General features: G+C 41.4%; 3 protein-coding genes across 3 annotated transcripts in view; 1 reads left to right on the top strand and 2 right to left on the bottom strand.

The window, feature by feature from the left end:
• LOC101279105 (serine protease 50) overlaps positions 1-8,616 on the bottom strand; it is a 30,964-nt gene extending 22,348 nt beyond the window's left edge. The window contains exon 1 of the mRNA XM_049716303.1: positions 8,502-8,616. The gene's annotated coding sequence lies outside the window, so the exon portion shown is untranslated. The remainder of the gene's footprint in view (positions 1-8,501) is intronic.
• LOC101276814 (dehydrodolichyl diphosphate synthase complex subunit NUS1-like) lies at positions 8,419-9,713 on the top strand. The gene is given in 2 exon segments (XM_033413288.2): positions 8,419-8,625; positions 8,628-9,713. Coding segments are annotated over 2 exon segments (888 nt in total). The 5' UTR covers positions 8,419-8,433; the 3' UTR covers positions 9,324-9,713.
• A 911-nt stretch (positions 9,714-10,624) lies between these two features.
• PRSS45P (serine protease 45) overlaps positions 10,625-25,816 on the bottom strand; it is a 75,942-nt gene continuing 60,750 nt past the window's right edge. The window contains 1 exon segment of the mRNA XM_049716323.1: positions 10,625-25,815. Within this exon segment, the coding sequence (XP_049572280.1) occupies positions 25,726-25,815 (90 nt within the window). The 3' untranslated portion in view covers positions 10,625-25,725.

The following is a 25,816-nucleotide window of genomic DNA, read 5'->3' as shown; positions in this document are numbered from 1 at the left end:
ACAAAGTAAATACACAAAAAATCAATATATAATACAAACGGAAAATACACTGGAAAAAACATTTTATATTACAATAGAGATGTAATATAAAATATCTAGGAATAAAGTTAAGAAGCAGCATGCAGTAATTATATGGAGAAAGCTATATAAACTCCAGCTCTAGGGACACAAATAAAATAGAGCAAAATAGAGTCTATTTTCCCAAAATCACCACATGATTTTCCTTTTAGTATTATACTGAGATTGTTCAAAAGAAAATGGGAAAAAAAACCAAACACTTGGAGACTAAACAACATGCTACTAAAAAACCAATGGGTCGGGCTTTCCTGGTGGCAGAGTGGTTAAGAATCTGCCTGCCAACGTAGGGGACACGGGTTCCAGCCCTGGCTGGGGAAGATCCCACATGCTGCGGAGCAACTAAGCCCATGCACCACAACTACTGAAGCCAGCATGTCTAGAGCCCATGCTCCGCAACAAGAGAAGCCACTGCAATGAGAACCCCACGCACTGCAATGACAAGTAGCCCCCGCTTGCCACAGCTAGAGAAAGTCCACGCACAGCAACAAAGACCCAATGCAGTAAAAAATAAATTAATTAATTAAAAAAAAAAAACACCAATGGGTCAACAATGAAATCAAAGAAAAAATCAGAAAATACCTCGAGACAAAGATTGTTCAATTAGAATGAACATGGGAGAAGAGCAAGGTAAATTCTTTAAAAGAAGAATAATGGAGATGGGAACATATGTGTATGTATAACTGATTCACTTTGTTATAAAGCAGAAACTAACACACCATTGTAAAGCAATTATACCCCAATAAAGATGTTAAAAAAAAAAGAAAGAAGAAGAATGAAGGAGGACTTGCCTTACCACATACAGAAAGGAATTATAAAGCTACAATAATTTAAAAAGAGTGGTGGCACACGAATGAGACTGCAAAGGGCAGAAATACACAAAAATAAGATGGGAATGTATGATATAATAAAGAGGGCATTTCTAATTCACTGCCGAAAAAAAGTATTCAATAAAAATTATTGACATAACTGGCTACATTTGGAGAAAAATAAAACTGGTTTCCTCTCTCACCCTTCTAGATGAATCAAAATTAAAATATTTAAAGAAAAAATTAAGAACATGTATGAGTAAAGAATTTTATAATCTTAGGGTAGGAAAGATATTTCTAAGCACAGCACAAAAACTACAATCATTAAGGGAAATAACAATAAATATGAACATATGAAAATTTTAATAATTAACTCTATGGGAAGAAATCCACACGTAAAAAAGGTAAATCATGGACAAGTAGTGTAAAATATTGTAAAGCATTTCACAAAGGGTTAAAACTTCCGGTTCCTAAAGTTTTTTTTTTTAACTTTTTATTTTGAAATAATTTAAGACTTACAGAAAATATACAAGCATAATATTTTTACCCAGACTCACTAATTTAATGTTTAACCATATTTGTTTTATCTTCTCTCTCTCTCCATAAGTATGTGTGTATGTATACACCTATACTTATGAACCACTTAAAATTAAGTTGAAAAAGACATGATGTTCCTTTACCAATTACTACAGCATATAATATCTACAGTTTTTACAAATCAATAAAAAGAAAAGTAGTTTAACAGAAAAACATGGACAAAGGACAGGGAAAAGTGTAAATGGTACATTGAACACAAAAGGCATCTTCATTGGAATCCCCTTTGTCCCTTTAAAATGTATTTAAGGGGTGAGTTCTTTCTCTGATCCTGGGTAAAAACTGGGCAGAGTCAGAACGTTTTGCTCACTGTGATTAATGTAATCATAATCAGTATGATTACGCTGTCACATAAACATCTCAGTCCAGAAATCAGAATATCCATAGTCACGCAATAGTCACAAAGCTAGACTTGATTTAAAGTCAAACTTCTCAATAGATAACTAATTAGGACCTACTGTATAGCACAGGGAACTCTACTCAATATTCTGTAATGGCCTATATGGGAAAAGAATCTAAAAAAGAGTGGAGATATAGATACAGATATATCTGTATCTATATCTATATCTCTATAGATAGATATATCTATCTATATCTATATAGATATAGATAACTGATTCACTTTGCTGTACACCTGAAACCAACACAACATTATAAATCAACCATCTTCCAATTCAGCCCCATTTACTTCATCACTCCCCTCCTTTGGGGCAAAAGCCCCAGTGCAGCAAGAAGGAAAAACACACACTTAAAGGGAACAGAGCTGGCTCAAGCCCGACCTCAGAGTTTCTGCCCTAGCAATGTGGGAGCAGACTCCACCCCTGACAGGACAGCCACAGCCAGGGAGCAGAGAGGAAGTCCCACCGCACACCCTGTTCAGGCTCTAGCTCCTCCATCACCAGCCACACCCTCTATCAAAGTGATAGTGGCCAGCACACCATGAGGAAAGACGTGGCTGGCATCTGCATCAAATCCGGCCCTCACACCGAAGACACTGGGCACACACAGTCTATGTAGGGACACTCCCACGTAAAAACACCACTTCAAGACCACAATAGATAACTGTTTCACCTAAATTCACAGAAACACAGAAAGTTAAGTAAAATGAAAAGAAAGAGGAACTACTCCCAGCTGAAAGAGCAAAAGAAAACCCTTGAAAAACCAAATAATGAAACAGATAATCAGTCTACCAGACGCTGACTTCAAAAAGTTGCTAATATCCATGTGCCATAACTACCGAAGCCCACACGCCTAGAGCCTGTGCTCAGCAACAAAAGAAGCCACTGCAATAAGAATCCTGTGCACGGCAACGGAGAGTAGCCCCTGCTCACCGCAACTAGAGAAAGCCCACGTGCAGCAACGAATACCCAATGCAGCCAAAAATAAATAAATAAAACAAATAAATTTATTTTTTAAAAAAAGAGGGGCTTCCCTGGTAGTGCAGTGGTTGAGAGTCCGCCTGCCGATGCAGGGGACGTGGGTTCGTGCCCCGGTCCGGGAAGATCCCACATGCCATGGAGTGGCTGGGCCCATGAGCCATGGCCGCTGAGCCTGTGCATCCAGAGCCTGTGCTCCACAACGGGAGAGGCCACAACAGTGAGAGGCCCACGTACTGCAAATAATAATAAATAAAAAATAAATTAAAAAATTTAAAAAAAAGAAAGGGGGAAATTTCCAAAAAAAAGTTGCTAATAAAAATGCTAAGTGGGGCTTCCCTGGTGGCGCAGTGGTTGAGAGTCTGCCTGCCAATACAGGGGACATGGGTTCATGCCCCGGTCTGGGAAGATCCCACATGCCACAGAGTGGCTAGGCCCATAAGCGATGGCCGCTGAGCCTGCATGTCTGGAGCCTGTGTTCCGCAATGGGAGAGGCTACAACAGTGAGAGGCCCACGTACCGCAAAAAAAAAAAAAAAGTGCTAAGTGAATTAAGAAAAAGTATCAATATAAACACAGATGCTTTTTAACAAGGAACTAGAAACTATAAAGACCTAATCAAAAGTAGATAATTCAATTTCTGAGATAAAAAGCACTCTAGAAGCAATGAATAGCCAACTAAGTAACAAAGAAGAACACATAAGAGATCTGGAAGATGGAATGATGGAAATAACCCAATCAGAACAGCAGACAGACAGACAAATGGAAAAAAAAAAAAAGAAAGCAAAATATGAGATCTATGGGATAATATAAAATGTGCCAACATATGCATAGTAAGGGTTCTGGAAGGAGAAGGGAGAGAGAGAAGGGGATTGAAAATGTATTTGAAGAAATTATGACTGAAAACTTCCTAAGCCTAAAGGAGGAAACAGATATCAAGGTACAGAAAGAACAGAGGATCCCAAACAAGATGAATCCAAACAGGCCCACACCAAGACATATCATAAGTTAAAATGTCAAAAGTTAAAGATAGACTCCTAAAAGCAGCAAGAGAAAAACAGAGTCATGTACAAGGGAACCCCCATAAAGCTATCAACTGATTTCTCCGCAAAAACTTTGCAGACCAGAAGGGAGTGACATGATATACTCAAACTCATGAAAAGGAAAAACCTGAAACCTAGGATAGTCTACCCAACAAGATTATAATTTAGAACAGAAAGAGAGAGAAATAATTTCTCAGACAAGCAAAACTAAAAGAATTCTGCAATACCAAACCTACCCTAAAAGAAATGTTGAAGGATATTCTCTAAATGGAAAAGAAGAAAGAATCTGTCCGAAAGGGAAAATCCCAATAGGAAAAACAAATATATAGTAAGGATTGAAGATAACTTAAGTAAGCCAGTACATAGAATAAAAAAACAAAAATATTGTAAAAGCAACTATAACTACAATAAACAGTAAAGGGATAAGCATGAAGATATAAAACATGACATCAAAAACACAAAATCTGGAGGAGGGGAGTAAAAAATGTAGATCTTTTAGAATGTATTTGAACTTGAATGACTTCAGTTTAAAGCAAATAGATATAATTAGGGGTCAATATATATAAACCCCATGGTAACCACAAATCAAAAACCTACCTATTGTAGGTTTTGTATACACAAAAACCAAAAAGAAAGGACCTCAAGAATACTATGAAAGAAAATAATCAAACCACAATGGGAAAAACAAAAAAAAAGAGGAAAGGAAAAAATAAGAACTACAAAAACACTGGAAAGCAAGGAATAAAATGGCAATAAGTACATACCTGTCAATAATTACTTTAAATGTCAATGGACTAAATCCTCTGATCAAAAGACATAGGGTGACTGATTGGATACAAACAAAACAAAACAAGACCCTTCATTATGCTGCCTACAAGGGACTCACTTCAGGGCAAAAGACACACACAGACTGAAAGTGAGGGGATAGAAAAAGATATCTCATGCAAATGTAAATGACAAGAAGGTGGGGGTAGCAATACTCATATTAGACAAAATAGACATTAAAACAAAGACCATAATGAAAGACAAAGAAGCATATTATATAATGATAAAGGGATCAATACAAGAAGAGGATATTACACTTGTTAATATATACACTCAATACAGGAGCAACTAAATATATAAAGCAAATACTAACAGACATAAAGGGAGAAATTAACAATAATACAATAATAGTAGGAGACTTTAACACCCTGCTGACCTCAATGGACAGATCATCCAGAAAGAAAAACAGTAAGGCAACAGAGTTCATAAGTGACACCAAACACCAGTTGGACTTAATTGATATCTGTAGGACACTACATCCAAAAAAGAAAAAAAAAAAGTAGAATACACACTCTTTTCAAGTGGGCATGAAATATTCTCCAGGTTAGATCACACACTAGGTCACAAAACCAGCCTCAACAAATTTAACAGGATAGAAATTACATCAAGCATGTTTCTGACCACAATGATGTAAAACTAGGAATTAACTACAGAAAGAAAAATAGGAAAAGAACAAACACGTGGAGACTAAACAACATGCTACTAAAAAACCAATGGGTCAATGATGAAATCAACGAGGAAATCAGAAAATACCTCAAGACAAATGAAAATGAAAACACAACTTTCCAAAATCTTCAGGATGTAGCAAAAGAGTTCTAAGAGGGAAGTTTATAGTGATACAGGCCTTCCTCAAGAAAAAAAGAAAAATCTCAAATAAACAACCTAACCTACCACCTAAAAGAATTAGAAAAAAAAAAAACAAAGAAAGCCCAAAGTTGGCAGAAGGAAGGAAATCATAAAGACCAGAAAGGAAATAAGTAAAATAGAGAGTTAAAAGATATATATATATAAAAGAATGATGAAACCAAGAGCTGGTTTTTTGAAAAGATAAATGAAATTGATAAACCTTTATCCAGGCTCACGAAGAAGAAAAGAGGACCCAAATAAACAAAATAAGAAAGAAAGAGGAGAAATAACAACCAATATCACAGAGATACAAAAAATCATAAGAGAATACCATGAACAGTTATATGCTAACAAATTGGACAATACCAAGGAAATGGACAAATTTCTAGAAACATATAGCCTGCCAAGACTGAGTCAAGAAGAAACAGACAATTTGAACAGACTGATCACTACAAGTGAAATAGAATCTGTAAAACAAATAAACAAACAAACAAAAAAACTCCCTGCAAACACAAGTCCAGGTCTGGACAGCTTCACTGGGGAATTCTACCAAGCATAGGAAGAACAGGTTACACCTATCCTCAAACTATTCCAAAAAATTGAAGAGGAGAGGACACTCCCAAATTCATTCTATGAGGCCACCATTACCCTGATACCAAAGCCAGAAAAAGACACTACCAAAAAAGAAAATTACAGGCCAATATCTTTGATGAATATAGATGCAAACATCCTCAACAAAATATTAGCAAACTGAATCCAACAATACATAAAAAGGATCATACACCATGATCAACTTGGATTTATTCCAGGGTCCCATGGATGGTTTAACATACACAAATCAATCAATATGATACACCACATTAACAAAAGGAAAGACAAAAACCACATGATCATCTCAGTGGACAGAAAAAGCCTTTGATAAAATTCAACATCCAATCATGATAAAAACCCTCATCAAAGTGGGTATCTCAACAACATATGGGAACATACCTCAACATAATAAAGTCCATTTATAACAAACCCAGGGCCAACATAATATTCAACAGTGAAAAGCTGAAAGCCTTCCTCCTAAATTCAGAAACAAGACAAGGATACCCACTCTTGTCACTGCTATTTAACATAGTATTGGGAGTCCTAGCCACAGCAATCAGACAAGGAAAATAAATAAAAGGTATCCAAATTGAAAGGGGAGAGGTAAAACTGTCACCTTTGCAGATGACATGATACTCTATATAGAGAACCCTAAAGTTTCCACCCAAAACTATTAGAACTAATAAATGAATTCAGTAACTTTGCAGGATACAAGTTGAATATACAGAAATTTGTTGCATTTTTATACTCTAATAATGAAATACCTGAAAGAGAAAGTTTTTAAAAATCCTGTTTAAAATAGTGTCAAAAACAAACAAACAAACAAAAAAACTAGGGTTAATCTTAACCAAGGAGGTGAAAGACCTATACACTAAGAACTATAAAACATTAATGAAGGAAACTGAAGAAGACTGAAAGAAATGCAAAGATATCCTGTGTTATTAGATTTCAAAATTAATATTATTAAGATGGCCATACTATTCAAAGCAATCTACAGATTTAATGCACTCCCTATAAAAATACCCAGGAGGGCTTCTCTGGTGGTGCAGTGGTTGAGAGTCCACCTGCCGATGCAGGAGACACGGGTTTGTGCCTCGGTCTGGGAAGACCCCACATGCCGCGGAGCGGCTAGGCCCGTAAGCCATGGACACTGGGCCTGTGCGTCTGGAGCCTGTGCTCCACAACGGGAGAGGCCACAACAGTGAGAGGCCTGCATACCGCAAAAAACAAACTAACAAACAAAAAAATAACCCAGGAAATTTTTCACAGAACTAGGATAAATAATCCTAAAACTTATATGGAACCACAAAAGATATCAAATTGCCAAAGCAATCCTGAGAAAAAAGAACAAAACTGGAGATATAACTCTCCCAGACTTCAGACTATACTACAAAGCTACAGTAATCAAAACAGCATGGTATTGGCACAAAAATGGACACAGAGCTTAATGGAACAGAAATAGAGCCCAGAGAGAAACCCACAAACCTACAGTCAATCTATGACAAAGGAGGCAAGAATATACAATGGAGAAAACACATTCTCTTCAACAAGTGGTACTGAGAAAACTTGACAGCCACATGTAAAACAATGACGTTAGAACATTCCCTCACATCATATATAAGAATAAATTCAAAATGATTTAAAGACCTAAATGTAAGACATGAAACCATAAAACTCCTAGAAGAGAACATAGGTGAAACACTCTTTGACATAAATCAGAGCAATTTTATTCTTGGATCAGTCTCCTAAGGCAAAAGAAATAAAAGCAAAAATAAACAAATGGAACCTTATTAAACTTAAAAACTTTTACACAGCAAAGGAAACCTTGACAAAACAAAAAGACAACCTATGGAATGGGAGAAAATATTTGCAAATAATGTGACTGACAAAGGGTTAAAATCCAAAATATACAAAGAGCTCATACAACTCAATATCACAAAAACAAATAATCCAATCAAAATGGGCAGAAGACCTGACTAGGCATTTTTCCAAAGAAGACAGGCACACGAAGAGATGTTCAACATTGCTAATTATTAGAGAAACACAAATCAAAACGACAATGAGGTATCACCTCACACCTGTCAGCAAGGCTATCATCAAAAAATCTACGAATAGATGGCGGCGGGGTCGAGGTGAGGTGTTGGCAGTAGAAAGGGGTTCGGGTGCGGGGGGCGGGGGAACGCGGAGAGATGGCCCGCGCCGGCTGCAGGGCCGGATGAGAAGCGGTCGCGCTGCGGGTGTAGGAGAGAGTAGGGTGCCCGGGCGCCACGAGAGTATGACGAGGGTGTACAAGCTGGTGTGGCGGGTGCTGCACGCTCTGCTCTGCCTGCACCGCATGCTCACCTCCTGGCTCCGTGTTTGGTCCGGCACCTGGAACTGGATCTGGTGGCGCTGCCGTCGGGCCGCCTCCGCCGCTGTCCTAGCGCCGCTCGGCTTCACGCTCCCCAAGCTCCTGGCTGTCGCAGGAAAGGTAGGAACCGCCGTCACCACCGGCATCCACGCGGGGGGCCGACCCCGGCCGCCGACCACCCGCGGCTACGCTGGCGCGCGGACGGCAGTTCCCTGGAGAAGCTGCCTGTGCACATGGGCCTGGTGATCACCGAGGAGGAGCAGGAGCCCAGCTTCTCGGACATCGCAAGCCTCGTGGTGTGGTGTATGGCCGTGGGCGTTTCTTACATTAGCTTCTACGACCACCAAGGTATTCTCAAAAGAAATAATTCCAGATTGATGGATGAAATTTTAAAACAACAGCAGGAACTCCTGGGCTTATATTGTTCCAAATACTCACCAGAGTTTGCAAATAGTAATGACAAAGATGATCAAGTTTTAAATTGCCAATCGGCAGTGAAGGTGCTGTCCCCAGAAGATGGAATAGTAGATATTGTGAGAGCTGCTCAAGACTTCTGCCAGTTAGTAGCTCAGCAGCAAAAGAAATGCACAGATTTGGATGTAGATATGTTAGACAGTTTACTTAGTTCAAATGGTTTCCCTGATCCTGATTTAGTATTGAAGTTTGGTCCTGTGGACAGCACACTAGGCTTTCTTCCCTGGCACATCAGGTTGACTGAGATTGTCTCTTTGCCTTCCCACCTGAACATCAGTTATGAGGACTTTTTCTCTGCCCTTTGTCAATATGCAGCCTGTGAACAGCGTCAGGGAAAGTAGCGATCCCTGGTTGTGTAATTTGATTTCAGGCTTTTGGAGAAAAGGACTCAAGTGACTCTGATGTTTACAAAACACCTATGAAACCCTGTACACATCTAGTTCATAATCCTCATAATTTATCAACAAACACAAAAAAGTGTCTTACTTGAGAGTAAGAGTACATGTATGAGTGTGTATGTGTGCGTGTGTGCATGTGCATGCGTGTGTGGAAATAAACTTATAAATGGGGGAAGTATTGGAGGAGGAAATATGTGGACTTGCACCTTTGAGCAAATAGCAGCGATGTTTTAGGAGCTGAAATTTCAGATTTACACGCTTCAGCCCCAACTACTTCCCTTTTTTGTGGGGAGAGAAAGGGGTGATTAAAGCTGTTTTGTTGTTGTTTGGTGGGGGAGGGGAATAACTTTTGTTCAGTCTTTCCAAGTGACCAAACTTTAATTTTTAAGTATACTGATGTATTAAACGGAAGCATTCTGAGTTTGAGGGATCTCCAGAGGAATGAAGTTCTGTGTTGTTCACATGTTAAAAGTTTGCTCACCTTTGGAGCAAAGGGAATACATATTTTCAGACATCCGTCCATTTTCATCTCTTCGTTATTGTCAAAGTGTGACTTGAAAATGTCGCTCTGTTGTCTGTGTTCTGGGTTGTGAAGATCACTTGAAAAAGAACTCTTACAACATTGAAATGCAGAATTAAAAAAAATTTAAATATTGTATGAGGCAGTCATAAAAGGTGAAAAGGTTGTAATCTTAAAAGTAAAGGTGAAACTTTCCTGAATAAGGAAAGAAAGTTTTGATCTCCTTTTCTGTTTGGTGGGCAGTGGGCTAGATAGTACCCAAAGCTGGTTTAAAAAATTTCCATTAACTGTGTTTATTTAAATAAGCATTTGAGGGAAATTACCGAGGCAGCTCTTTTCCTCAAAAGTAACCTGTTCCTCTTTGGAATAGCACATTTAGGACCATGTTAGTACCCAGGATTTTTACTTAATAAATCCTGACGGTGACTTTGCGTAAAAATATGATCTTTAAGTAAGACTGAGGCCTGTGTAGGTAATAAAACATTACCAAAGTCTACAAAGTAATTTAATTTTGCATGTTCTCTTTCATGGCAGAGAACAGCACTGGTTCTGTTACTTTTTAAATGAAGAAATGATTTTTTGATAGGTGTTTAGTTTTTCTTCCCTCACTGCTGATACTCAGACAGAAACCATTATTCTTTATATTTGATGGGCTGTTTTCAGAAGAATCTTATTAACAAGTGCACAATAGTTATCCAAAATTGTATGTTTAGAATGGAGTAGTTTAAAAACTAGGGCTCAGACTCTGAAAAATAGCAAAGACTGGATTTGGAAAGCAAGGTCTGGAATTGCTTGCCAAATTCTGAGGCTACGAAGAATAAATGTTTTGACTTTGGATTCCAAAACCTCATTTATGATTTTAAAAAACAGTTGAAATAAAATGATTATAAACTAAAAAAAAAAATCTACGAATAACAAATGTTAGAGAGGATATAGAGAAAAGGGAACCCTTGTACACTGTTGGTCGGAATGTAAATTGGTGCAGCCATTACGGAAAATAGTATGGAAGTTCCTTAAGAAACTAAAAGTAGAGCTACCATATAATCCAGTAATTCCACTCCTGGGTATATACTTGGAAAAAACAAAAACACTAATTTAAAAATATACATGCATCCCCAATATTCATAGCAGCCCTATTTACAATAGCCAAGACATGGAAGCAACCCAAGTGCCCACCCACAGACAATTGGCTTAAGAAGATGTGAGATATATATATATATAACAATGGAATATAACTCAGTCATAAAAAGAATGAAATACTGCCATCTGCAACATGGATGAACCTAGAGAATATTATGCTTAGTGAAATAAGTCAGATAAAGACAAATACTGCATGGTATCACTTATATGTGGAATCTAAAAAATAATACAAATGAATGTATACGCAAAACAGAAACAGAGTCACGGATATAGAAAACAATCTTGTGGTTACCAAAGGGAAGAGGGAAGCAGGGAGGGACAAATTAGGGGTATGGGATTGACAGATACAAACTACTATTCAATATATATAAAATAGATAGGCAACAAGGATATATTGTAGAGCACAGAGAATTATACTGATTATCCTGTAATAACCTATAATGGAATATAATCTGCAAAAACACTGAATCACTACGCTATACACCTGAAACTAACACAATAAATCAACTATACTTCAATTTTAAAAACCACAAGAAATACTTGTCTTAAAAATGAAAAAAAATTTTTTGAAGGTGTCCAACTCAAGAAATTATCCCCTGTGTATACAGAAATTTGATTTATGAGAGAAGTGGTGACAGCCAGTACAGGAAAGGGTTTTTTCAGCGAACGACACTGGGACAACTGGTAGTCCATACACAAAATAAATAAAAATAGACCCCTAAATTACACCGTTCACAAAATGAATGCACATGGATTCAAGACCCAAATGTGGAAACCAAAATTCCCAAACTTTTAGGAAAAAGAAAACATAGGAAAATGTCCTTATAACCTCAGGAAAATGAAGGATTTCTTAAATAAGCATAAACCAAAAAGGAAAAAAGAAGATATGTTTGATTGAAATAAAATCTAAATTGCTATCACAACATTATGTCAACTATACTCCAATAAAAATTTGTTTTAAAAAATCTAAATTGCTGTTGAGCAAAGGAGAGTATATACAAGATCAAAAAGAAAGAAAATATTTGCAATATACACAATGAACACAAAATCAGTATCCCAAACATAAAAATACAATAAAAAGAAAATGGCAAACAATAGAAAAATGTGTAAACTATCTGAACAAGTGATTCACAGAAAAAGAATTATGAATGGTGAATAAACATATGAAAGGATGCACAGTTGCATTAGTAACTGGGACAGGTACATGCAACCGCAAAGGGATACTATTTCTCTAGTTCTCATCCTCAGAATGGAAAACATTTTACAGTCTGACCAATACCAAAAGTTGACAAGGATATGGAACAATGGAATTCTCAAACACTGCTGTAAGAATATAGATTAGGGGCTTCCCTGGTGGCGCAGTGGTTGGGAGTCCGCCTGCCGATGCAGGGGACATGGGTTCGTGCCCCGGTCCGGGAAGATCCTACTTGCCGCGGAGTGGCTGGGCCCGTGAGCCATGGCTGCTGGGCCTGCGCATCCGGAGCCTGTGCTCTGCAACGGGAGAGGCCACAACAGTGAGAGGCCCGCTCACCGCAAAAAAAAAAAAAAAAGAATATAGATTAATACAATCACTTTGGAAAACAATTTGGCAATGACTATTAAAGATGAAAGTATGCACAGCCTATGACCCATCAGTTCCTTGCAGGATGCACCATACTGAGAAATTCTAGAACATGTAAATAGGGAGATGTGTGTAAGAATATTCAGAGCAGCAGAGTATGCGATATGAAAAAATTAGAAGCTACCTCAATGTTTATAAACAGAGAATGAATAAACTGTGGAATATTCACAAAAGAGAATATTGTAGATAGAGCTATTAATGAATTACAGAGGCATGTATCAATATGGATAAATCTCAAAAACAATGTTGACTAGAAGATGCAAGAAGCAGAAGCTTGCTTACAGAATGATGCCATTTATGCTAAACTCGTTCCACCAGCATCTGGCCCAGATCTGGGCATGTGACTGATGTTCAGAAGTGCTCAAATAACCTGAGAAGTACTGCCATTATTAACCATAATTGTGGAGAGGAGTGAAAAGTATTTTCACCCTTATTTTACACATTGGGAAACTGAAGCCCAGGGAAAGGAGATTTTCATAAGGTCTCCCAGTGCCATGTGGAAAGGAATGCATGACCACTGAAAGTCGTCTTCTCGCCCGGGTCTAGACACTGTGCACCTGACAGGTGTCCATGCCCCACTGTAAGATGGCACAAATCATGTCATTCCCTATTAACTTTTTCTGGCCCTTCAAGAAGAGGAACTTGTACTGTTTGTTGATTGCAGATCTTGTTGTTTACAATCTTGACAGCCACCTCCTGAAGACTGTAGGAGGGATGTGGGGTCTCTGAAGAGAGAGAGATCCTGCCTCGTCATCCCTTCAGCTCTTTGGCACATCTCCCTCTTGGAGCTATCCAGATTCGTAATGTGGGAGGCAGGGTCATTTCCTGGGATAGTGATGTATAAAGGCCCCAAACCACAATCTGACTTTTGAAAAAGCCCGAGCTCATTAAAAAGTCTCCCGAGGGGCTCAGACCAACATCCAAGCACTGAATGAAGCCAAGGAGAGATTACCCCAGTAATTCACATTCCATGAGGGTGAATGGTTGGGCACTGCTCCATGGCTACCTGCCAATGTGGCAAGACCCTAGAGCCCAGAGTGAGCCACCCGTTGGAGGGCAGGACCCCACAAAGGCTCCTCAATTCTAGGACCTCAGAATGACACCAACAAGGGACAGGAATTATTGGTGTTCAAGGTAACAAGTGTTTACAATGGCCACCCAATGCCTAGGTACCCCCCTGAGACCACAGTCCTTGTGCCACCTGCAGACAAGAAATCCCATTAATAGCCAAAGATTAATTTCCTTCCAGGCGGCAAGGTGAGAGCTTGACATTGGAGTTAACTTAACTTTGGGAACTGAGGTCCATACACGCCATGAGTGTCTTTTACACCAGGGCACTGTGTATATCCTCCTATCAACAGAGTTCAGGGCAACGTGCAGCACGTGTAGGTGCTCAGGAAATATTTGCTGACGGAATGAATGAGTGAATAAAGGAATGGATGGAGGAGCCCGTGGTGGAGTTATGTTCTGAAGAGGCAGGTGTCTTGGGACCTCGGCCTGCCTTCACTTACCTCGAGTATATGTTTGTCCCCACCCGATCATCCAGCACATGGATCCAAGAGATAGCTTGAGTTTAGGGTTAGGTAGACAGGCTGGATGAGGGGGGACCAGGAGACAGAGTCCCTGAGCTTCAGGAGGGCAATATCCTGGGACATGAGGCTGGTGAAATCCTCATGAATCACGATGCGAGTGACTGAGAGTTCGGTGCCATTTTCTGAGAGGCATTGAATTCCCATCTTCACGGAGTATGATCTGGGGTCCTTGGATCTGCAGGGTCACGGGTAGGAGGCAGATCACCAGCAGTGAGGTCAAACATGGAATGGTTGGAGAGACACAGGCTGAGCACAGGGCTACCCAGCCAGGCCCCTACTCCCGGATTCCCAGATTCAGCAGGGCCTCCTAGGCCAGAAAGCAAAGCCCCTGAGACTGGAGGGCCACCCTGACTGAACTCTGAAAGCAGTGCACAGCTGTAAGGACCCACTGGTGGTGGATGAGGGAGCCACTGCAGTTGTTCGCGCCCAGGAATAGGATGCTCACCTGCCATGGCCATTTGCCCGCCTCTACTAGCTTCCCCTTCACATTCTTGCAGGAGATGTTAGTCTGACCACAGGCCTGGAACCAGGACCCTTAGAAAAAAGGTAGAGAGGGGGCCATGACAGCCCCATGCAGACTCTCGGGCAGCAAAGGGCAGCCCTCAGACTTCCAGCCGTCACAAGCAGCCACTGCCACATGCACATGCGGGGAGGGGCTTTTCTCACCACCCCCAAAGTGGCAACCAAAGGCCCAGAGGCAGCAGGAGCCCCATGTTATAAAGACAGCCTCCAAACAACGGGGACCAGACAACCCCTCCAGGGCTTCTTACAATCCGTCAGCCCAGGATTCATCCCTTCTCCCTTGTTTACACAAGTGAAGGAGAAGAGAGAATCATCAGAGGGGTGAGTGTCAGTAAGCGCTAAGTGATGGGGCACAATGAGCAGGGCTGCTAGTCAGTTGTAGCCAGAAAGCAATGGACAGTGATGTCACATTGTACAACTCCAGGGCATGCCTCCATAGACCACCAGCCCTGGAGGTGCGCTCTCTGCGACCATACCAGGAAATGGGTAGAGATGCTTATCAATTTCCTCCTTGCCCCTCACTGGCTCCAACAGCAGGAATGGGAGCAGTGGGGGCTGCATTGAAATGGATAGGAGATTGAGATTCTGAACTGGACCACCTTGGACTGGTATTTAATAACTGAACATCACTGAGGACAGGAAAGGGAGAAATTCTACAGCAAAGGTTGGAGACCAAGACTAAAGACAAATTAAAAGGTTCCTTATGTATAGCCTGCTGTAAAGTTTGGGCTGCCCAAGAAGCTGTCACAGGCGGTCATGGACCTCCTCATACAGGCAAAGTTGGACACGTATTTACACTGTCTCAAGCAGACGTGGTTCCAGAAAGTGTTCCCTTCAGCAGTTCAGTGTGCAGTGCCAACCAGAGCTTCAGGGACTCAGCAGCAGCAAGCAAGGCTCGTCCTTGCCTGGGAACAGGGCGGGGGGCGAAGGGGGGCGGCAGGGGCGCGTTCCGTGGTGGTGGTGGAGAGGGTACAACAATCAACAGACCAGGCTAATAATCTATTGCAACTCATACACATTAGCAGAAAAATCTACTGGGCTCTGCCTCATAGCAGTCCCTCAGAGGGTCCCAAACCATTGATGTTTGGTCTTGTTCCACCATGTCCCAGGGCTCCTGGTACTGCTATCAGATGTGGATGGCTGGTCCCCTTGCCACACACTCCCATGGCTGGTCACCTTTACCCTCAACCAGTGGCTCCCCACAGGGATCCACAGGCACCTGCACAAGCCCCAACATCTCCATGGAGTTTCGTCTGCCTTGCCCTCTCATTGCTCCATTCTTGCCCATGTTTCTGTCCAATGGCTTGCTGTCTTATATTCTGTCTCCCCCAAGGGGGAGCCACATTTCCAGCCCTTCTCATATACTGTGGTGGGTTTATGGCTACCTTGTTTCAGATTACAGCCTGCTCCAATGGAGACTTTGGTAGGAAAGAGAGAGCTTCCAAAGCCTTGCCCTTCCCTCTCTCACAAAGCTTAGGCCCTGGAGACCCAGGGTCCCACAGAATGAACTTTGCTACTTTAAAAGTGACAGCTCTGGGCTTCCCTGGTGGCGCAGTGGTTGAGAATCTGCCTGCTAATGCAGGGGACACGGGTTCGAGCCCTGGTCTGGGAAGATCCCACATGCCGCAGAGCAACTTGGCCCGTGAGCCACAACTACTGGGCCTGGGCGTCTGGAGCCTGTGCTCCGCAACAAGAGAGGCCGCAATAGTGAGAGGCCCACGCACCGTGATGAAGAGTGGCCCCCGCTTGCCGCAACTAGAGAAAGCCCTCGCACAGAAACGAAGACCCAACACAGCCAAAAATAAATAAATTAATTAAATTAAATTAAATTTAAAAAAAGTGACAGCTCTAAGAGGTAGGGTTGGGCTTTGCTTCTGTGCTCCACACCTTCAGTGGGTTCCTCAGTTTCAGAGAACAGTACTCCTCACAACTCACGTCCAGGACAACGCTGACTCTGATCTCCTTCCCCCAAACCTTATACAAGATGTGCGGGATTCAGCCTGGAGATGCCAGCACCAAGAACAGCAGCTGAATCTGGAGGGAGCCATGATGGATTAATTTGGGGGCATGAGGTGTTGCGGATCAATCTTGTCATAGACACAGTGATACCATTCCATATATGGGGGACACTCAGTGGCTCAAACAGATTCCACTGCGGACGACCTCTACCCCTTCTTGGAGTTCGAGTCCAAGCGCTCCCACTCACAAGCTGTATTCCGATGTCACCCCGTGCACTCACATGTGGCAATGGGAATGTGTGTCTTGGCTCATGACCTCTGTCCCTACAAGGTCCCAGACCCTCACCCCCACATCATCACAGGCACAGCAGTTAGCTACAAGGAGCAGTGCACATCCTCACCACCCTCAGACGTCACAGATACCTGAGGACAGCACAGAGTAGGAGAGCACTCATTCACTCACTCACTCACTCAAGGAACTGGTCTGGGAAGGGGAGTCACACAGTGAAGGAAAAGGACAAATTCCCTAAGGTGGGGAACACATCCCTACTAACAGATGCCACGCCAGCAAATTTTCTGCCAAGGGGCAGAATGGACAGCTGGCAGGTGACCTGAATCAGGGCTGCCACCACAAGATTACATGTGGTCAGTTAGGGTGGGAGCCCAGAGACCTTGTCACATGGGGTCCCACACTTTTTACCCCCAAAGAGTCTGCTGAAAACTGGTACTGAATACTGGCACCACAAGCGCTTAGTTCTCTGGGCCTCAGGTTCCTATTGTGAAATGTGGATATTGGTAAAGCCCACTTCAGGGGGTGTTGAGATATAAGCCATGTGAATGATACCTTATGTGGGATGAGCAGTCACCCACACATCACATCGTCCTCATCACAAGTCCCAGTTCTCTGAGACTGTGCCTCCCAAATCCGTTCCATGGATATTACTTTGTTTCCATTTTTAATAAGGCTCTTTCCTCATGTTCATGGTCACTGGCAAACAGGAACTGCCTCGACACTGTCTGGGTCCCCAGGTTTGGCACATCATGCAGTCTGATGAGGAGATGCCCATCAGGAACAAATGGAGGCCATGCAGGCATGAGGACAGTGGACATAGGCACCCAGGCAAACAAAGCCCTCCTGCCTCTCTCCCATGCTCCCAAAGCCCTACCTTGAACATAGAGATTATTCTCAGCCCTGGCAGAAGGAAATGGAGATGCGAGGCCCTGAAGATCTCCCTGCCCACATGCCACGGCAAGCAACTGCACGGCCCTCACTGGTCCTCGTTATGGGACTTGGAGGCAGGGTGGGGCAGGGCATCTCTATTGTGTGAGAATTCTAGAACTCATGGTTTGTTCATGCAGGGCAGCAGGGAGTGAGCCTCCGCCCCAGGGTTGGGGGCTCACCCAGCTGGGGCAGCAGCAGGAGGCTAAGTAGACAATGTGGCCTGCCAGAGCCATGATGTGATGCTGCTGCCAGACACCTCTCTGGAATGGTGCTGCTGACGCCTTGCCCTGAACCTGTGACAGCACGTGCTGTCTGGCCCGAGACACTGCCTCCTGGGCTCAGCCTTGGCCTTGACGGGGCCCCTGTATCCCTAACCCTAAGTCTGTGATAGCGCCAGGTATCTGGCTTGTGACAGTGCCTAGTGCCTGGCCTGTGAGGCACTCCCAGTGCCCAGTTCAAGTTCCTTTATGAAGCCCTTCTCGTGGCTCCCCTGGAGGTATGGAAACTGAGGCTCTGAGAGGGGGACGGCTAGTTCCTTGCTGTGACTGATTGAGCTGGAACTGAAGTTTTCCTTTTTCCCACTTTGCATTTTTAAGAGAACAGCTCATGGGTAGAGGCCAGGTGTTTTGGGCCTGGGAGGTGAATTCCTGAGAGGAAGCAGCTTGCAAGCCTGGGTCTTCATGAATCAGCAGAATAAATGACATTTTGGGACCCCTCTCCACCACTCCACTGAAGTCCCCACCCCAAGAATCCCCTGAGGGACTGTCCATGAGGACGGCTCACTCCTGCTCCACACCGTTGCCAGTGTTGTCAAGATCATGGGTAATGAGACTGCTGCTCATTACGCTGCTAGAGGAGATGGACTGGGGCCAGCACTGTGGAAAACTTCGGAATCATTTAGCAAAGCAGAAAATGTGCCTACCTCACAACCTGCAGTTCCACTCCTGGTTGTGAGCCCTAGAAACATCATACACGTATGCAGGAGGAAAGACACATGAGACTGTTGGCAGCAGCACTGTTGGGTAGAGCCCCAACTAGAAACTACCCAGCTGCCATCAAAGGCAGGATGAATGCACGGAATACTCGAGCAATGAGAACAGACCACTACATGTAGTGACATGGGAATCTCATAAAACATATTGCTGAGTGAAAGAATTCAGACACCAAATGGTACATATTGCATGAAATTCAAAAACAAGCAACGCAAACTATCCCTGTATTTTTAGGGATACATGGTAGAAAATCAGATTTCCTACAATCAGATTTCCTCTGGGGGAAAGAGAGAGAAAGAGGGAGGGAGAGAGAGAAGAAAGAAAATCCAGAGAAGCAAAACTCTCTCTACTCTTCTGCCTTTGTGGAAAGTAATGCTTTGCGGGGGGAATGATGAACCAATAAAACCAAGATAATTGAATAAAGACCAAGCATATCCGTTATCACTGCCAATGTGAATACAAAGAAAAACCTCTACTTTTACAAGTCAGAGATTCTTATATTGGGTAGAAAAAAATCTACTCACATGCTACTCAATAGAGACTCACCTAAAACAAAGTGATATGAAGCAGTTGAAAGTAAAAGATGGGCAAAAATATATTAAGTATATGTAAGCAAAAATAGAAATGACAATATTAATCTCTAGAGATGTAATTCAGGACAAAAGCTTTAAACAGAAAAATAAAATTACTTTCTGTTGAAAAAAGATAAAAATTATAATGACTATGTAACATTAAAGCTGGTCATCAGTAACAACATCAAACAGTGATACACGAGAAATGGAAAAACTTCACTTGCAGTGGGAGAGTCTTCTCCAGCTTTGTCTATCTTTGAGGGATTGAACATCTATAAAAATCAACTGCACACTAGACTACTAAGAAAACCACAATGATTTCCCTATAAGTGGAACTAGTTTGGGCCACATATTTTACGATGATGCAATGACACAAAGATTTAATAAGAATGAGTAAGTGAAATAAAACAAATGACTTGAAAATTTTAAAAATAAAGTTGGTTAACTTATTTCAAGGAAATAAAAACATTCTATAAACTATTTAGAAAATACTATTAGAGCAATGCATTAAAAAAACTTTTTGAGTGTGTTCAAGGCAAATCTATAACCGTAAAGGTATTTATTATTGAATAACAAAGAATGAAAATAAATGAATTAAATGTTCAAAGCAAGAAACTGTAAAAGGTACAAAATAACCCCAAGGAAAATCTGTAAGAAACATGTACAAAATATAAAATTATACCCTAACCAATTATTACAGCAGAGTTAGGAATGAACTCTATGATCTGGATCTTTGTAAAAAGAAATAATATTAAATAGGACAACAGGCATATTTTACACTGATAGGGTATAACCCATCAAGATGGTACAGCAGGCATGAACCTTGCACTCCTAACAACACAGCTTTCAAACATGAAGCAAGAATTGTTAGAACTGCAGGAAGAAATAGACAAACTCTGAATTCTCATGATAAACCGCTCAGAAATCAACAGATTTATAGATATAAAATATTTGAAGTGTTAGAGGATTTGAATAACACAATCAACAAGCCTGATCCAGTCAGTTCTAGCTAGAACTCTGTTTCAAAACACACACTTTTACTTCAAACGCACATGAAATATTCAATAAAACTGACCAAATACTAGGCACAAAGAAAACCTCAACACATTCCAGAATGTGGAAATAATTAAATCCATATTGATATAATTTTTAATAGAGAAAAAGGAGAAGCCCCTGTCCCTCCCCCAAACTATCCATCAGGAGATTAAATAACACCCATATAGTACTCTTGGGTTAAGTAAGAAATACAGTGTGAAATAAAAAACAATATAGAATGAATGGCAATGAGGTCAGTACATATAAAATCCTGTGAAATACGGCCAAAGTGAGACTCACAGGAAATTTTATGGAATTAGTGAAAATATTAGAAATGAAAAAAGTCTATAATAATGAACTAAGCATACTACTCAAGAAGTTAGAAAAAGAACAATAAAGTAAATCTCCCCAAAGGAGAAGACTGAATTACTAAAGCTAAAAGAACTTTCATGAAATAAAATAAACAAAAAGAAGCATATTTGATCACTAAAATCAAAAGGTAGTTTGTACCATTTAGGAGTTGACAAGTAAGAGAAACTTCCACTCAAACAGGCTTAAAATTTCTGTCTCTCTTCAGTGATGGTGGCTTCATTCTGAGTTGATCTCCTTATTGAAAAATGGTTGCCAGCATCCTTCTGCCTCCTCATCCACATTAAGAGAGACAGTATGGGGACTTCCCTGGTGGTGCAGTGGTTAAGAATCCGCCTGCCAATGCAGGGGACACGGGTTCGAGCCCTGGTCCGGGAAGATTCCCACATGCCGCGGAGCAACCAAGCCCGTGTGCCACAGCTACTGAGCCTGTATGCCTAGAGTTCACGCTCTGCAACAAGAGAAGCCACCGCAGTGAGAAGCCCGCACACCACAAGGAAGAGTAGCTCCCGCTCACCACAACTAGAGAAAGTCCGTGTGCAACGAGGACCAAACGCAGCCAAAAATAAATAAATAAATAAAAATTAAAAAAAAACAGAGACAGTATGCATTTCTCTCCTCTAACCATAGCTTATGCTTATTGGGATAACCTAACTGGGGTCAGGTGGCCGGGAACTGGACTATGCTAATTAGATCAAGCCAATGAGCCACCCACTTGGGAGCTGGGAGTGTGACAGCTTCTTCCTGAAGATGATGAGCAACATGGCAGACAGTGTGGACTACTGACTAGGACCTGTAGTAATATGAGGGAAGGATGGATACCATAAAGCTAACCAATAACAGTACATCAGGTGTTTTTTTGGAAAATACCTATGAAATAGACAAAAATTTGGCAATTTTAATCTTTAATAATTAGGAAAAGTGAAACAGTACACATGTAAATAATATTAAAAATAGGAAAGGAGCCATAGGTTCAAATTTTACGTATCAGTTAAAAATTTTTAAATCTAAGCTAAATTGATTTATTTTAGTAAAATTAATGCAAAAAGAGGTGGGAAACCCAACTAAGCCAATAACTATTAAAGTTTTTTTTTTAAATAGTCAAAGATTTGTCCCCTAAAAAAGGCATCAGGCCCAATAAGTTTTATGTGCACAATCTACCAAACGTAAGGAACAGATAATGCTGGTGTTATATAAACTGCTCTAGGGCACAGGAAAAGACTAGAAAGCTCCTCAACATGTTTTAAGATGCTAGCATAGCAATGGCACCAACGGTGGAACAGAAAGGAAAATTGTAGGCCAAACCAATATTGGAACAAAAATTCTAAACAAAACGGAAGAAATTTAATCCAGAGTGTATTACAGGATTTACCTAAGAAATCTACTGGAGATCTAGTCATGTGTTTCACTAAGTAAACAAATTAAATAAGAATAATCATCTTAACAGTTCACAACTGTGTCACCTGGGCCCAAAACAGTGCCTGACACAGAGGAAATTCCAAGTATCTGGGGAATGAATGAAAGGATGAAGTCAGGGTCAGCACATGTACCCTCACCATTATTGCTACTATTTCATATTGTGCTGGAGTCTCCAGCAATGAGATAGCAAAAGAAATAAATGGTGTGACTTTCAAAAAGGACAAGAGGGAGCTGTCACCATTTTAGGTGATGTGATTACCCCAAAATAAGCCAAGAGAATCAACTGAAAAACTACTGAATTTAATACACAGTTTTGCAAGATGACCAGGAATCAAGATCACTGTTTTTTTTTAAATCCATCAACAGCTTTAAAATACCTAATATGCACAATTAGAAAAAGTGTAATAGGAAAAGATACCACCCATAACAGACATAATCAAAATCTGTAAACTACTTAGAAATAAACTCAATGGTTTTCCAGACATCCATGAATAGAAGAGCTGAATGAATAGAGACATATACCGTATTCCTGGTTAGGAACTCAACACTGTAAAAATGACAGTTCTCCCCAAATTATTCTGTGTATTTAATTTCAGTTAAAATACCAATAGCATTTTTAATGAAAACCGACAAACTGATTCTAAAGTTTATATGGAAGGCAAACTTTGTAGATTAGGCAATTTTTTTTTTTTAAAGAAGAGGAGAGCTTTTGCTACCATTTAACAAAACATAACATGAAGCTGATTGAAACAGTACAGCACTAGCCCAGGGACAGACAAACAGATTAGTGGGAAATAATAAAGGTTTCAAAACCACACCCACAAATATATTAGGATTTCATTATTATAAATGTGGACATTCAAATCAGCAGGAAAGGATGGACTCTACAAGAAATAATGTCAACCGAGTTGGTTCTCCAGTTGAAAACAGAGTTAGCGCCTGACTCACACTATATATAACAGAAATTTCAAAAGGATTACAGTTACACATAAAAAATAAATTTATCAAAATATTAAAAGAAATATGTGAAGATAGTTTTATAATCTGGAGATGGAGAAGGCCAAGTTAAGCAAGCCACAAAATCCATAAAGAAAGTGAACACTGACTGACTTCATTCAATAATAATTTTTAAAGTCTTTACAGGAAAATTACCCATATATTCCACATATTTGTAAAAGATAAGTGACAACAACTGGAGAAAATATTTGTAAAATAATTGACAAAAGCTTAATATTTAGAAAAGATAAAGACCTTCCATGAGAAAAAGATAAACAACCTAATTTCTAAAATAAGCATATGAACGGAGGATTTACTAGTGAAAAAGTATACCTTTTTTTCAATAAACACATGAAAAGACATTTTTCCAATCAAGAAAATGCAAATTAAAACAGCAATGATATAACTTTCTACCACTGGATGGGCAAAATTTTTGAAGATTAATAATATCCATTTTTAGCAAAAAGGAGAAGCGTTCATTCTTGTATACTGTAGGTGTGAATGTATACTGGTTCAGCTTTTGGGAGGAGTAAATTATATTCATCCAAAATTACTAAATTTGTGTCTACTCTGATGGTCCTCCCCTGAATCCACTCCTAGGAAGACCGCTGCAGAAATGCTTCAGACTGTGCTCTCCCCCACCCCACCCCCGAGCACGCAGGAATATGCTCATGGCAGCACTGTCACAATGCTGACAAGTCAGAAACAGCCTAAAACCTGGTGCTGGTTAAATAACATACATTACATCCACACGGTACACATGCAATAATGTAAAATTATGAATAGCTCTAGGTACTGACATAGGTTTTCAAGGCATATAGTTTTTTTTAATGTAGGTTATTAATAATACATATATAAGATTCTATTTATTTAAAAAACCATAAAGATATTTTATTTAAGGATGCCAACAATGATTACTTCTGGGGAGGGGAGCAGCATTGGTGGTGGGGGTGAATGAGCAAGGGAGAATCTTTACATGTATTTCTGAATTTTTTTGGTAAATCACAACAAAAATTCAGACATTGCTTTTAATTGTTTTTAATTTTTAAAAAATGTAGGGGGGGGCTTCCCTGGTGGTGCAGTGGTTGACAGTCCGCCTGCCGATGCAGGGGACACGGGTTCGTGCCCCGGTCCGGGAAGATCCCACATGCCACGGAGCGGCTGGGCCCGTGAGCCATGGCCGCTGAGCCTGTGCGTCCGGAGCCTGTGCTCCGCGACGGGAGAGGCCACAACAGTGAGAGGCCCATGTACCGCAAAAAAAAAAAAATGTAGGAGGGGAACTTTTATAATCAGTGTTTTTTTTTTTAATGCCATTTTTAAAAAAAAGAGAAAGCTGATTTTGGAGCACGATATGTGGGTCCTTCCTACTGTCACCTACAGTGCATGTCTCAACTGCTCTCTTACAGCATGCCCAATTTCCAGTTGAGGAAACTGATGCCTCAGGCCCAGGCCCTTTCCCAAAGCCCCAGCACAAGTGATATAGCAAAAACCATCAGTCCCCACTCTGGGGAGCCTGCTGGCAGAATTAATTCCAGGAGGCCTTACCCACGCACCAACCCCCAACTCCCGGGGGCCACCCAGAAAAGAGAACAGAGCCAGCTCATGTTTGCACAGATATAATCCCTGCTATCCTGGTCCCCAATTCCAAAGCCCTTCTAGGCCACAATTTCCTTCTCCTGGTCACTCAAAGCCTAGTCATCCACCACATCCTCCCCACTAGGAGGTCAAAGCAGGACCCAGTCTCCCAGGGGCCACTCTTTTCCCACCTTGATCTTTGTTGATTACAGACCCATGACCTTGGTCTAACCTTGATCTGGCCCCATTTGGCAAAGGCAAAGCACAGAGAAGAAAGGAGAAGGGAGATCAGGGGCCCATCTGGGGCTGCAGCAGCCAGGACAGGAGTAGGAGCCAGGAGGAGGTGCAGAGGACTGAGAGAACCCCATTGCTTATTTGCTTCTTGATCCCTTTGCTGTATTTGGTGATACGGGTGTACACTCCTGGATTATGTACTTGGGCTCAGGCCTTTTCCCAGGACAACACCCCAGCAAGAATCCATCTATCCTCGACTTCACAAGCCAACGAACCCCCAGGGTCCCCCCCTAGGCAAAGAGAGAGGAGTGATGGAGGCTCTGGACCCAGCTGGGACCCAAGGGATTGGGGGACCCAGAATGCCCACCCTCTGAGTTCTGCTTGGAAGCTTCTTTCATTCCTTGAGGATCTCACTACCTGGAGTCCTCCTTCACTCCTCAGTTGGGGATCCCATCCCAGAATATCAGGCAAAATCAAATTCACGGGGAAGGCAGATAGGAGCAGAGCACTACCTGATGATGATGACAAAGAGGGAGGCCAAGCACACCTCCCCCTGGGGAAATGCCCCCCACCTGGGGTCATCCCAACCGAAGGAGAGCTGCCAGAACCTCCCAGAAACTCACATAGCACAAGTTTTCTCCATAATTGGTGGCACAGATCATGTCCCCC

The sequence above is a fragment of the Orcinus orca genome, chromosome 10 (assembly GCF_937001465.1).
Source record: "Orcinus orca chromosome 10, mOrcOrc1.1, whole genome shotgun sequence".
NCBI lineage: Eukaryota > Metazoa > Chordata > Mammalia > Artiodactyla > Delphinidae > Orcinus > Orcinus orca.
This window is presented reverse-complemented; position numbering and strand designations above follow the sequence as displayed.